The 12,662-nt window shown below is 48.6% G+C and overlaps 1 protein-coding gene across 10 annotated transcripts in view; it reads left to right on the top strand.

Annotated features, from left to right (window-relative positions):
* Positions 1–12,662, top strand: part of CELF2 (CUGBP Elav-like family member 2) — a 671,895-nt gene that overhangs the window by 600,639 nt on the left and 58,594 nt on the right. For all 10 annotated transcript variants that reach the window (XM_070800750.1, XM_070800744.1, XM_070800748.1 and 7 more), the window contains one exon: positions 7,817–7,951. In XM_070800750.1, coding sequence (XP_070656851.1) covers positions 7,817–7,951 — 135 coding nt within the window. The remainder of the gene's footprint in view (positions 1–7,816; positions 7,952–12,662) is intronic.

Raw genomic sequence — 12,662 nt, 5'->3', positions numbered from 1 at the left:
CAACTGCCAGGGACACACCCTATTTTGCACAGTCTCAGAAGCCAAGCAGGACTGGGTACTGTGTTACTAAGATGAGCAAATACCCAAAAATGCCAGGTCTCAAGCCCTCTTTCGAGGAGCCCGGACTTGACCCCTGACCCTGCACTTGTTGGCTGTGACCTTGGGCAAGTTCCTCTAACCTCACCCAGCCTCCACGTCTCCAGCTGTAAGAGGGGCTGTGGTCTTCTAGTCTGTGCTCTGCCTGTACGGCCCACCTGACGGCGTCATCCCGCGGTTGACATCTGCAGAACTTAGGGTCACACCTGGCGCGAGGTGAGCATCCACTCTGCTCCGCTGAGGACATTAACTCCAGCCCTCAGAGGCAGCTTCTCTGGTGCCTCCTGAGAGCAGAGGCCGGCCCTTCCAGCCCTGGGCTCTTCCTGCCAAAGCTTAGTTCTGAACACACAAAGGAAAACCCACAAACCTTCTTTCTGGGCCGTCGGTCCCTTCGCTTGCAGATTGAACTTCATTTTCTGAATTTTCAGTTAAGAAACAAAAAGTCAAATAGTATAAAGGGACCGAAGGTGGCTTTTAAAGAGCTCTTCTTCACAGAGGCTCCCGCCTTGCATAGTCATGAGCAGACTTCAGGATTCTCCTTGGACCTGAGTGGAAGAAGGAGAAAGGTATTATGTCCCAAAGCCAGGGATACAAGCTGCAGGCCTTTTCTGATGTCACATGGCATTTTTAACAGGTAAGCATAGTTTCTGAGAGGCTTCCCTGGTAGCTCAGCTGGTAAAGAATCTGCCTGCAATGCCAGAGACCCCAGTTCAGTTCCTGGTTAGGAAGATCCCCTGGAGAAGGGAATGGCTCCCCACTCCAGTACTCTTGCCTGGAGAATTCCATGGACAGAGGAGCCTGGCAGGCTGCAGTCCATGGGGTCAGAGAGTCAGACACGACTGAGAGACTTTTACTTTAACTTTTTACTTTTTCATAGTTTCTGCAGCTCAGAGAGCATCAAGATTTCTTGGGCTCAGATGCTCAAAATAGCTCCTGTGGCTGTGAAAGAAGTATAATGAGCTGTAATTGCACTTTTTTTTTTTCTGAGTTTGCTGACATTTATGGATGGCACAAAGGACTCATCATAGTGAGACAGTTACTCTCTTCATTATCAGTGTGTTCAGATTTCTCCAACTTCATATTTGCTGAGCAAGATTCATCACAGATTCATTAGTGATGGACAAATGAACTCCAGAAAAGCAATCGCTCCTTTAAGCTTTTGTCCACTCAGGGATTCTGACAGAGGGAACCTCTGCTGAGCCCAGAAATGTGGTTTGTTATTCGGTTACTAAGTCATGTCTGACTCTATGATCCCATGGACTGTAGCCCGCCAGGCTCCTCTGTCCATGGGATTTCCCAGGCAAGAATCCTGGAGTGGGTTGACCTTTCATTGTCCAGGGATCTACCCAACACAGGGATCTCACCCAGGTCTCCTGCATTGCAGGCAGTTTCTTTACCACTGAGCCACCAGGCAGGGAAGCACCCCCCGCCTCCCCGCCCCCGCCAGAAATGTGAGTCTGCTCTTGTATGTTCCCTGCACTTGAATGTTTTCTGGAACAAACCTGCGAGATCTCCACCCTTCCTGGAACCTGTGCTTCCAGTGGCTCTGGCGTCAGCTGTAGCCTCCAGCACATTTATGCAGACTCCCAGCGTTTCATCAGTATTTCACGTTCTTGCACTTCTACTGCGCCAGGCATCCAGAAAAAAGATCCTACTCTGGACCAGCAATAAAACATCAGGGACTTTGAGAAGAACGCACTGAACATATGCCCGGGTCTCAACAGCACCCACCTTTTGTGGCCCTTTTTCCCTTGCACCTAGTTGAGTGGGTGGTACAGGAAGAGCGTTTGAGGAGGCGTGGATTATTGCAGGGACCAGCCACACTCACACACACACACTCTTCTTCATTCTGTCTCCCATCAGAGGGCCTGTTTCCAGCTTTTAATCCTCCATCGCCATGTAGAAAAGTCAACCAACTGTGCAGGATTGAAAGTTAAAGGCAGTTGCTGGGTCTCCAGGCAGTCCAGCAGTGGGCGATGAGGAAGTCGTGGTGGTCGCCTTTGGTTCTGGGCTTGGGGTCCCAGGGGCTGGAGCCGTGTGTACTTGTGAGGTCACACTCCTAGCTTCAAGGATTCTTTTTTGATTCTGTGGACAGAATGTCAGGTTCATTTTGCTTTAACTTCCAGCCTCACGGCCTGTCAAGGGTCCCGAGAGCCTCGCATCCAGAAATGCCATGTAAGCCCCCATCTCTTTCCTCAAGGCCTCTGAAACCTCCAGTGACCGGGCATCCAGTTCCAGGCTTGTGAGAGCCAGTGTGAGGGGACACTGTCTGTCCAGGGAGGGTGCGGCCTGGAGAGATGGGGATCTGGATCCCCTGCAGTCACTTGCTGATACACTTGGAAAGGAAGAAATCATTTTGAAATTCAAAGTAGACTCTGGGATTCAGAGGCCATAATTAAATGCCGAGTGTTAGCACCAACACATTGGAAAGTTGTTAATGAATTCAGGCCGCCCCAAATACAGGTGCAACTTTGACAGGTTGTACACCAGGGTGTTAGCACAGACTTACGGTTGAGAGTGGGGGCACGTTAAAAATTAAGTTTCTAGTCCCTGAACTTAAAAAGTCCCCATGTACCTGTAATATTAACCTTCTCATTTACTCTGTGGAAGGGGAGCTGGCAGTGGTCGCTGCTGTGAATCCACTTTCAGCTTGGCCGCCAGCGTTCGTGGCCACCCTGACTGTGTAGCCCCTGGCGTATGAAGCATTTCCCCTCATTCATTCATTGGTTATCCTAAAGGAAGATGGACTTTTCCTCCAGAGGGCGAAGACGTTATCTTTTAAATCTCTTTTTTTTTTTTTTTAGTTTCCCTAAAGCACTTAGCAGAACATTATGGATGTGGTAGGTTTATTTAAGCACCTGGCATTCTTGTGGATGGAAAAAAATTAGTGAGCTACGTAACTGCTTGGGAGTGCTTAGGCACGGCCCAGCAGAAAATGCCTCTAACGTTGATGAAAAAGTTAAGTGAATTCAGGATGATTATGTTTATTTAACATGTCGACGGAACTGTTCGGCAGTCCTTAGAATGGGAATCTGAGGACTAAATTTCAGAAATAAATTTTCACTGGAAGATCCAGGCGAACTCAAGGAAAGCTCGGTATTTGTAGTTAGTCCCATTTTGCCATTGCAGTAAACAAGGTCCAGCTGTTAAAACCACAGAGCAGCTTTGGCTCAAGAGATTGCTGCCATTCAGGTTCCTATATAGATGCACACACGTGGCAACACATACGCACATGTCCACTCACACATGCATACACACATGTGGCAACACACGTGTCCACTCGCACGTGCATACACATGTGGCGACACACGTGTCCACTCGCACATGCATACACACATGTGGCGACACATGTGTCCACTCGCACATGCATACACACATGGCGACACACGTGTCCACTCACGTGCATACACATGTGGCAACACACGTGTCCACTCACACATGCATACACACATGTGGCGACACACGTGTCCACTTGCATGTGCATACACACGTGACGACACGTGTCCACTCGCACATGCACACACACATGTGGCGACACACGTGTCCACTCACATGCATACACACATGTGGCGACACACACATGTCCACTCACACGTGCATACACGCATGTGGTGACACACGTGTCCACTCACACGTGCATACACACATGTGGCGACACACGTGTCCACTCGCACGTGCATACACACAGACGTGTCCACACACATACGTTACACACACATCCACACACAGGGCAGGAAGGTAGCACTTTCGGTAGCATGTGGGTGGTGCAGCTTTTCTTTTAAGCTGACACTTGTTGCTGAAAAAAGAGACAGTGACGTTTCCTCCCTCTGCTTGTGGGAGTTTACCCTCCACTGAGCCCAGGAAGTCAGGATTTCCTAAGTGGTTTCCTTTTTTTTTAATATTCTTATAGAAAGAAATCACTTTTGAACTTCTCAGGAGCTTCACGTTTAGATGACTTTAGCATTCCCACCCCAACAAAGCTCAAACCCTGAGAACTATTTTGGTTAAATACCGTAATTATAGGTTTACCAGGGAAACCAAGGACCAACTGGGACTTTATCCTTTGCTTTTGTTTGAAAGAACCAAAACTGGATTCTTCTGGATAAGAAGAAATACAACAGAAATTAGTTTTTTACTCATCGAGATATCAGCCACAGCTTCCTGAGGGTGGGAAGGGGTCGGGATGGTTTCCCTCCTTCCCTAAGTTCCCCTCCCTCCTCGGTCCCATTTCCATCAGTCCCGTGTGTTCCCCTTCTGGTTTAGGGGAATGCCTCATGCTGTCAGGGTCCTCACACTGGAGCTCAGAAGCTCCCATTGGCAAGAAACCATCCTCTCTGGGATCTGATGCTTCTAGAAATGCTTGGATCCTTGGGCCAACCCAAGCCTCGACTTAACTGAGCTTCACCAGCTCCTACTAGGTGACCGGGACTCCACTTACTCTGACAGGAGAAAAAAGGATTTCTTAAATTAAAAAATCTTCATCTGCACAAAGCAACTGGGGTTCTCCACAGCCTCTGCCCAAGAATTAGAGCCTGTGATCCCTATTGCTTCCTCGACAAGGCTCAACAGGGTCAAGGGCCCTGGACCACTGGTGACCTCCCTCCCGCACTGAGCCCGTCTCTGCCCACCAAGCAGAAAGTCATACACATGATGCTTCAGTAAGGCTGCCTGCCTCTGCGCACCCCAAGGACCGGCCTTGTTCTACCCTAACTCTGTGCCTTGTCTGGTTAATATGTGATGTCCCCAGCCCACTACCAGTCCATCCGGACCCTGCCAATGCTTCTTAAAGTCCAGCTTCAATTCCACATCTAATATCAGGCCTTTCTCAAGCTCTGGAGCACAATTCATAGTTCACAGGGATTGTGGAATTGTGGTTTTCAGCCTGAATTCCTTGGAACCCTCTTTTCTCTTCATTGTCTTAGGAGCCACAACCAGTGTGGAAAGAGGGGCTGGTAGAAAGGGATTCTGAAGTCCACGAGCCTCCAAACCCAAGTGCTTCAGTTCTGTTCAGTTCAGTTGCTCAGTCGTGTCCGACTCTTTGCGACCCCATGAACCACAGCACACCAGGCCTCCCTGTCCATCACCAACTCCCGGGGTCCACCCAACCCATGTCCATTGAGTCAGTGATGCCATCCAACCATCTCATCCTCTGTCATCCCTTTCTCCTCCTGCCCTCAATCTTTCCCAGCATCAGGGTCTTTTCCAGTGAATCAGCTCTTTGCATCAGGTGGCCAAAGTATTGGAGTTTCAGCTTTAGCATCAGTCCTTCCAATGAATACCCAGGACTGATTTTCTTTAGGATTGAGTGGTTAGATCTCCTTTCAGTCCAAGGGACTCTCAAGAGTCTTCTCCAACACCACAGTTCAAAAGCATCAATTCTTTGGTGCTCAGCTTTCTTTATAGTCCAACTGTCACACCCATACATGACCACTGGAAAAACCATAGCCTTGACTAGACAGACCTTTGTTGGCAAAGAATTGTCTCTGCTTTTTAATATGCTGTCTAGGTTGGTCATAATTTTCCTTCCAAGGAGTGTCTTTTAATTTCATGGTAGGTGAACCATATAACCAGGCTGCCTTCTATCACTTGAGAGAGAGAGAAAGGAAAGAAAAGAAGAAAAAGAATGGAAACTTTCATTCTGTGGATGATAAGACTAAGGTTCAGGGAGGTCTGCTTAGCCCCCAAGGTTACCCATCGCCTTCCGGGCAGCCCTGGAGTGAGGACCAGGGTCCCCAAGTCACAGCACTGGCCTCCTCTCCTGGCCTCGTCTGCCTTCTCCAGACTCAGCAGAAACACAGTGGAGGGAGCGGAACCCCATGCTGGAGAGGGGAGTGGATCCTGGTCCAGGTCAGGCTTACCCACTTGTGGAAGGACCCCTGGCTGGACCCTTCCCCCTGCTGGGCCTCGGGCGTCTCTTTAGAGTCACACAACACATCTTTCAAGGCTGTTACTTACGGCCTGGGATTCTGTGACTGCAAGCTCTTAGCCCCTGAGCGCCACCCTGTCCAATGTAGCAGTCACATGCAGCTTTTAAATTAGAGAAAATTACGTCACAGGAAGAATTCACCTTCTCGCGCATACTGGCCAGCTTTCAGAGTGCTCAGTGGCCACAGGCGGCTTTAGCTACTGGGGTGGACGTCACAGACCGGACCTCCCCCTTCCTGCCGAGCTCTCCTGGGTGGCGTCGCTTCAGAGGAAACCAGTCTCTCTCCATTACATCAACAGATCGCCCGTCCCAGCTCCTGGAAGACACAGACCATGGAGTCTGACTTCAGTACCTGAAGCAATTGGCCCTGGCAAGTCTCAAATACACTCTTGCCAGTTAGAGGATAATGAGATACTTACTGTCCAGGGAAAGAGTAAGAGAAACAGGAATGAAAGCCAATTAAATTGCAATGACAAGATTATAATACAGATATAAAAGGATCCCTTAAGCTAGGACTTTCTGAAGTGCTGCTGTAGCTGGCCATTTTTTATTATTATTTTTTATTATTATTATTCTAAGAGATGAAGTGAAACATGGGAAATAAGCAAGCCTTCTCCCTGAGGGCTTCTAGGACGATCTTTGGCACTCTCCTACAGAAGGCTGTGTTGAAATCCATAATAGTCCTGCCTTTGAGACTGAGCATACCCTGTTACCCTGAGCTCAAGCACATTGGTTTAGGGGGAAAATCTCCTAGGTCATCAGGAATAAACCTTCCCTGATCTCTACCCACTGTCAGCTTCCAAGGTTAGAATTTGCACGTTGTCACCCTGACACCCAAATGCATTTCTGTTCATCATGAATCCTGCGTCCCAGACTTCCCTGGTGGTTTAGTGGTTAGGACTGCGCTTCCACTTCAAGGGACACAGGTTCGATTCCTGGCCGGGGAACTAAGGTCTCCCATAAGATCCCACATGCTGTGTGCAGCCACAAAAAAAAAAAAAAATTGTACCTCCAAATGGACAGAATATTGTTCCTTCCTTGTACTTTTTTTGTTGTTGATGCATTTCACCCTGAGACAGAGCCCACCCCCAACACGAGATTCTCAACTGCAGCCCCACTCACCTGACTGCAGTTGCCTTCGTCTTTAATCATAACGTGCAGACCACGTGTGCTGCCCAGGGTGGGGCTGTGTAGCCAGTGCTACGGACAGAAGGCCGTTGCCCAGCCCCCTGAAATTCTCATCCCTTCTCTCCTGTTCTCCTCTGGACCCCTGAGGACGAAGCTGTTTGAAATCGGGGAAGGAGAATGCTTTCTTCCGTCAGCGCTTTGTTAAAAGCTTTGTTGACCACTTTTTCACTCGGTTTCTGTTGTTTTTCCTCTCCTGACCATTCTCTTTCCCTGTCACTCAAGTTAGAAGAACATCTATCCCCCACCCGCAACCACAAAACAAAATTTGTGTCCCTAAATACCGCTATGCAAGGGTATCACTTAGCAGTTACCCAGAACTTTACCGTTTTAGTGAACATATTACTGTTTGCTTAAAAATGGGAGGGAAAGGACTTAAAAACAGCGTTCCATGTCCCTTGGAGATGTTTTGTTAGTGTACAAACTCCTGGCGTCGGAATAGGAGCTGAGACGCTGAGGAAGGGCCGGGTGGGAGGGCAGAGGTGGCCTGTGTGTGGCCTGGGCGTCTGAAGAGTTAGCCTCAGGGCCCGGTCGGAGGTGGTGATGAAGCGTTGCCTGCAAGGAGTAAGATGAAATGGCCCTGGCTCATTCATTATTTCTATCTCCTAGCCGTGGAAGACAGAAAATTGTTCATAGGAATGGTTTCGAAGAAATGTAACGAGAATGATATCCGGGTGATGTTTTCTCCGTTTGGCCAGATAGAAGAATGCCGGATCCTCCGGGGGCCCGACGGGCTGAGCCGAGGTGAGTGTGCCGTCTGCAGCGTCTCTGCCCTTCCGCACTAATTGGAGCCCCGCGTCCCAGCCAAGGTAGATGCAGCCCCGCGCACGGCCGGAAGTCGCCCCGAGACACGCCCCACGGGACGAACTTAGCCAGCCCGAACTTTTCACCGTGGCGGGAGTGATCACCTCTTATTTCTTGAGTCGAGAAGGTCCTGGTGCCAGCATATTAGCTCAGGTTATCACTGTCAGACAGGAGGCCTCAGGCCGCCCTGTCATTACACATCCCTTTTCAGTCTCAGATTAGAGGAGATTGGGGACGGGTTGGGGAGAGACTTGGCGGGTGAGAGAGAATGTGTGCCGCTTGCATCTTAGTTTTCTGACTTTCCGCCTGTTCCTGGAAGAGGTGTTGAGGGTGTGGGTATCTAAACAGAGAAATAAAGCAAGAAAAAAAATTGCCCTGCATAGCATAGAGCAGATACAGACTCGAGTAACCCAGCCTGTCTCAGGGTGTTAGGGTTTTAGAGCAAGGAGCAAACCTCCTGGAGTCCTACACATAGAGAGTCCATTAAGTGACAGAGAAATGAATTCATCCAGAAGATTGCAGGTTCTTTGTCACCAGGATAGAGGCAAAGGCTGGGCTTTCCAGCACTGATGAAAACCAGCATTTTTGCCAACAGCGATGCAAGGTGGTTGGAGATGACTGTTCTGTTTCCACACTTACCTCCCCCTTTGACAAGGCCATACGCCTCCTTCCTTAAACCACTCATAAGGCTTGTCACCAGGTCCCCAGTCATCTAAGTCCCCTGAGTCAGCTCAGCAAGGCCCTCGGGAAGCCATGCATGTAAAACACGTTTGTCCATTCTCATAAGAAAGCTGTTTTTGCAACACATAGAGGATTTCATTCAATTAGTGGAGTTTCCAAGGCAGGTTCCACAAGGATAATTAGAAGCGTCTCTCGGGTCCCCATCTCTGGTTCCTAGGACTGCACTGCCTGCCTCTGTCCTGAACCCTGTGTTGAAAGAAAAGTTTGGGCCTTGAGTATCAAGGCCCTAGTGTTCACCAACCTCCCTAGTCTTACCTAAACTCTCCACCCTGAGAAGAAGAACATGTGTTCTTTAGACTTGTAGACATAAAACTTCACGATGTCAGCTGCTCGAAGGCACAGGGAACAAAAGCTTTCCACCTGCCTCCACCCCCAGAGCCCCAAAACAAAGGGAGTGTTGAGAAAAACTATGGGAGGAGGAGGAATAACTCTAGTCTTGTGATCCCTACATTTCTTTCTGAAGGTGGCTTTAAAAAAGAGAGAGAGAGGAGGAGGAGGAGGCCTGGAAATGACGCTTAGCGCTCCCTGAAAAGATGGGAGTATAAAAGCTGAGCAAGACACCATGTCAAGTGGGGTCCCTGTGTAGCAGACCCAGTGCCTTGAGCTCATCTGTCACTTAGCACCTGTGCCTCCACCAGCATCACCCCAGCTGGCTCCCTGTGCTGGGGACCCGGATGGCCTCGCAAGCAGAAGGCTGCCAGGTTTGCATCCTGGATCCCTCTGCAGCACCCCAGCAGCCCCCACGCCAGGAGAGCTGATCATCACATCGGATCATCCAGTCCCGCTGCAGCCGGGAGAGGCAGATAGGCACACAGTCTGGGAGGGCAGATGCCTGGGGGAGATACAGCATGGCTGAATTAAATAGGCAAGAAAGATGAGAGTATTTTTGTGAACCCTTTTCTGCTGCCAGTTTAGTCCTAAGAACCACCATTCTCCCCCATTACGATTCTCAGGCACGTTTCCGTGTTACTTTGCGTTTTTCATTTGCTCAGGTATACAGCATGGACGAGGAACAGACAGTCGTAGTGAACTGTATAGTGCCTTGGAGGTCGATGGCCCTGGGGTCCGGACCTAGAACTTCTCCAGAGAAACTCATGGGGTGCTGTCCACTCCTCTTCCTGTCTCTGTCCTCAGTTTTCCCAAAAGATGGCAGCAGTCAAAATATGTGCCCTTTTTGAATAGGGCATGGTTAGCTTCCACATTTTTATTATCTTCTTCTTTTTTTGGCCGCACTGCAGCTTGCAGGATCTTAGTTCCCCAATCAGAAATCGAACCTGGTCCCTTGGCAGTGAAAGCGTGGGGTCCTAACCGCTGAACCGCCAGGGAGTGCTCCTACGTTTTTGTAGAAGCAGACCATTCATAGGGTGTCATGGAGGCCTCGACTATGAAGTAGGCATGCTGGACTTCTGTTCTCCCCCTACTGATTTATGAACTGAGTCTCTGACTCAATTTCTCCACCTCTCCAGTGGGGGCAGTGATGGGAACAGCACTGGTGTCTAGAGATCCTCAAGCATATGGTAGATACTTCTGCAGTTGAGATTTTAAAGCAGCCAAAACTTTCACAGAAAAGAGCACCAAGACACCGTACTTGAGGAGAGACGTTGGCCAGTTCAACCTGCCATTCGGTTGATGAACCAGCACTTGGCACCAGAAGCAGCCTATTTCTGAAACAAGTTACACTTTCTTCAATATTTTATGCAAATACCGGTTTAATATAAAGAGTAGACTCCTCTTCCTTGCCCCCCCTTTTTTCCAACAGAAAAGTAATTTCTGAATTTCTAGAAAACTGATGAGAATCCCCTATGGCAAAAAGAAAATACTCATTTATAGTCATTTGTTCTGAAATATAAAGACGGACAGTGGTGCATTTTTCAATTAGCAATACCCAGGGACTCCTGGGTACTGGGGACTGCTCCTAAATTAGTGTATTTGTTGAAAGAACAATTCTCTTTCATGCTACTATTTTGCTTTCATTAATGAATTGCAGTTTTCAATCAAATATTAATAAGTATCTCCCATCAGCAGCACTCCCGAGCAGGAACACTCAGCATTTCCGGTCTCCATGCCTGTTGCTGGCTCAGCTGTTTATAGAATAAATAAAAACGAAATGAGAGATTGGCTGCTCTGAAAAGCACCTTTTAATACTAAACCAGGGTATAAACTAGTCAGTAGAAAAGGATTTAAATCAAACCACATGATTATGATAGGGGAGAGATGCCCTTGAGTCGTGCACATTTCCAGTTAGTAGCCCTGGGTCTCCAATAGGTGTCCAATGTCTTTCCTCCTCCACTGCCATGTCAGTAGTTGACATTCCTACCTGGCAGGTGTTACGCTGAGGTTCCTCCAGGCTTGTTGATTCAGTATCCCTGCCCTACGTGAGAGTAGCTGCCAGAACTCACACTTATCAAGTCCTACGATACTTTCAGTTAGAATCACTGTTTAAAAAAGAAAAAATCATGACTTCCATATAGGCAGGAAAGACTGTTTTAAAGGCCCCATAGTTATTCACTGGCACCCAGATCTGTGCCGTGTTTTGAGACAGGACCTCCCATGCTGCCCTGTCCCCCAGGGAAACTGTCGTGTCTGCACGTGGACAGCACCTGCCAGGCCTGTTGAAATGACCCAACAGACGTCAGGACTCTGCTCACTTTACACCGTGTGCCCACATCTGAACATGCATCTTCTCCTCTGGGGGCAGTAACCCATTCTGCCATTTTGGAAAACCTGGTTTGAAATGCTTTTCAGCCCCTCATGAGATATCAGATCTTTCTGCAATGGCAGATCTGCCTCTCAGGGCCCCCACGTGAGCCTTCACTGAGAAGCAGGCCAGATTCCACAAGCCCACCCATGGCAGGCTGAACAAGACGTCTGCTGTTAGAAGCACAGCCTCAGACTGCTCCACCAACACATCTCCTGGACAGTGTAACCTGAGCATGTCCGTTTCCTAAAATACAAACGTTCTCACCTGCAATCCCACGGTCAGATTGAATGACTTGGGTACGATCTGCCGGGCTTGCTACACCCTGGCAACGGAATATCTAACTCAGAGACAATGAAGGGGTTGATTTGGTTCTTCTTTCCCATGAACTGCAGTCAGATCTTCACTGCCATTTAAGGTAACTTTCTGCTTGTTTAAGAATATTCCAGCTGTGTTTATGATGTTCCAACATTCTCCTGCCAAAACCCTTGACAAAGGAATTGGCGATATTTTCAGGGATGTTGGTGAGCACAGTCAGGATGCAGCCATTATGTCCTCATTTGTTTTTATTATATCTGATCTGAAATGTGGGGGTAGGCTTTTGACTTTTAAAACATGTACAGGGAGAGGACTCAGTTTTGATCATGACATTTTAGTCATGTCCACGTAGTGCCCAAGCATTCAGATACATGGGAACCTGTGCCAAAGGCCTCCTGGGTTATTAGCTGCATCTTGTCATCCTACCCAGGTGGCTCAGTGGTAAAGAATCCACCTGCCAATGCGGGAGATGCAAGAGATGTGGGTTCACTCCCTGGGTCAGGAAGATCTGCTGGAGTAGGAAATGGCAACCCACTCCAGTATTCTTGCCTGGAGAATTCCATGGACAGAGGAGCCTGGCGGGTACAGTCCACAGGGTCACAGAGTCAGACGTGACTGACTGAGCACGCAGTCATCCTATTCTGGATACTCTTCCAGTCTCATCTCAGGGGTGAGATTTTGCCAACTCTGAAGTCCTAGCCTTCCCTCAATCTCGGGAGCCATGAATGAATGATCTCTCCATGCCAGTTTTAAATAAACAAACCTGACCTTGGGGTTGTGCATCATAGTATTAATTCTGATGCTCCAGTGTTTTACTCATGGAGTAGTTTAAATCCTGCTCAGAAGATACAGAGAAGAAAACTGGCTGTGTTAAGATCTTCCTACAGCTGAAGA

This window comes from Bos indicus, chromosome 13, assembly GCF_029378745.1.
Source record: "Bos indicus isolate NIAB-ARS_2022 breed Sahiwal x Tharparkar chromosome 13, NIAB-ARS_B.indTharparkar_mat_pri_1.0, whole genome shotgun sequence".
In the NCBI taxonomy this organism is placed as follows: Eukaryota; Metazoa; Chordata; class Mammalia; order Artiodactyla; family Bovidae; genus Bos; species Bos indicus.
This window is presented reverse-complemented; position numbering and strand designations above follow the sequence as displayed.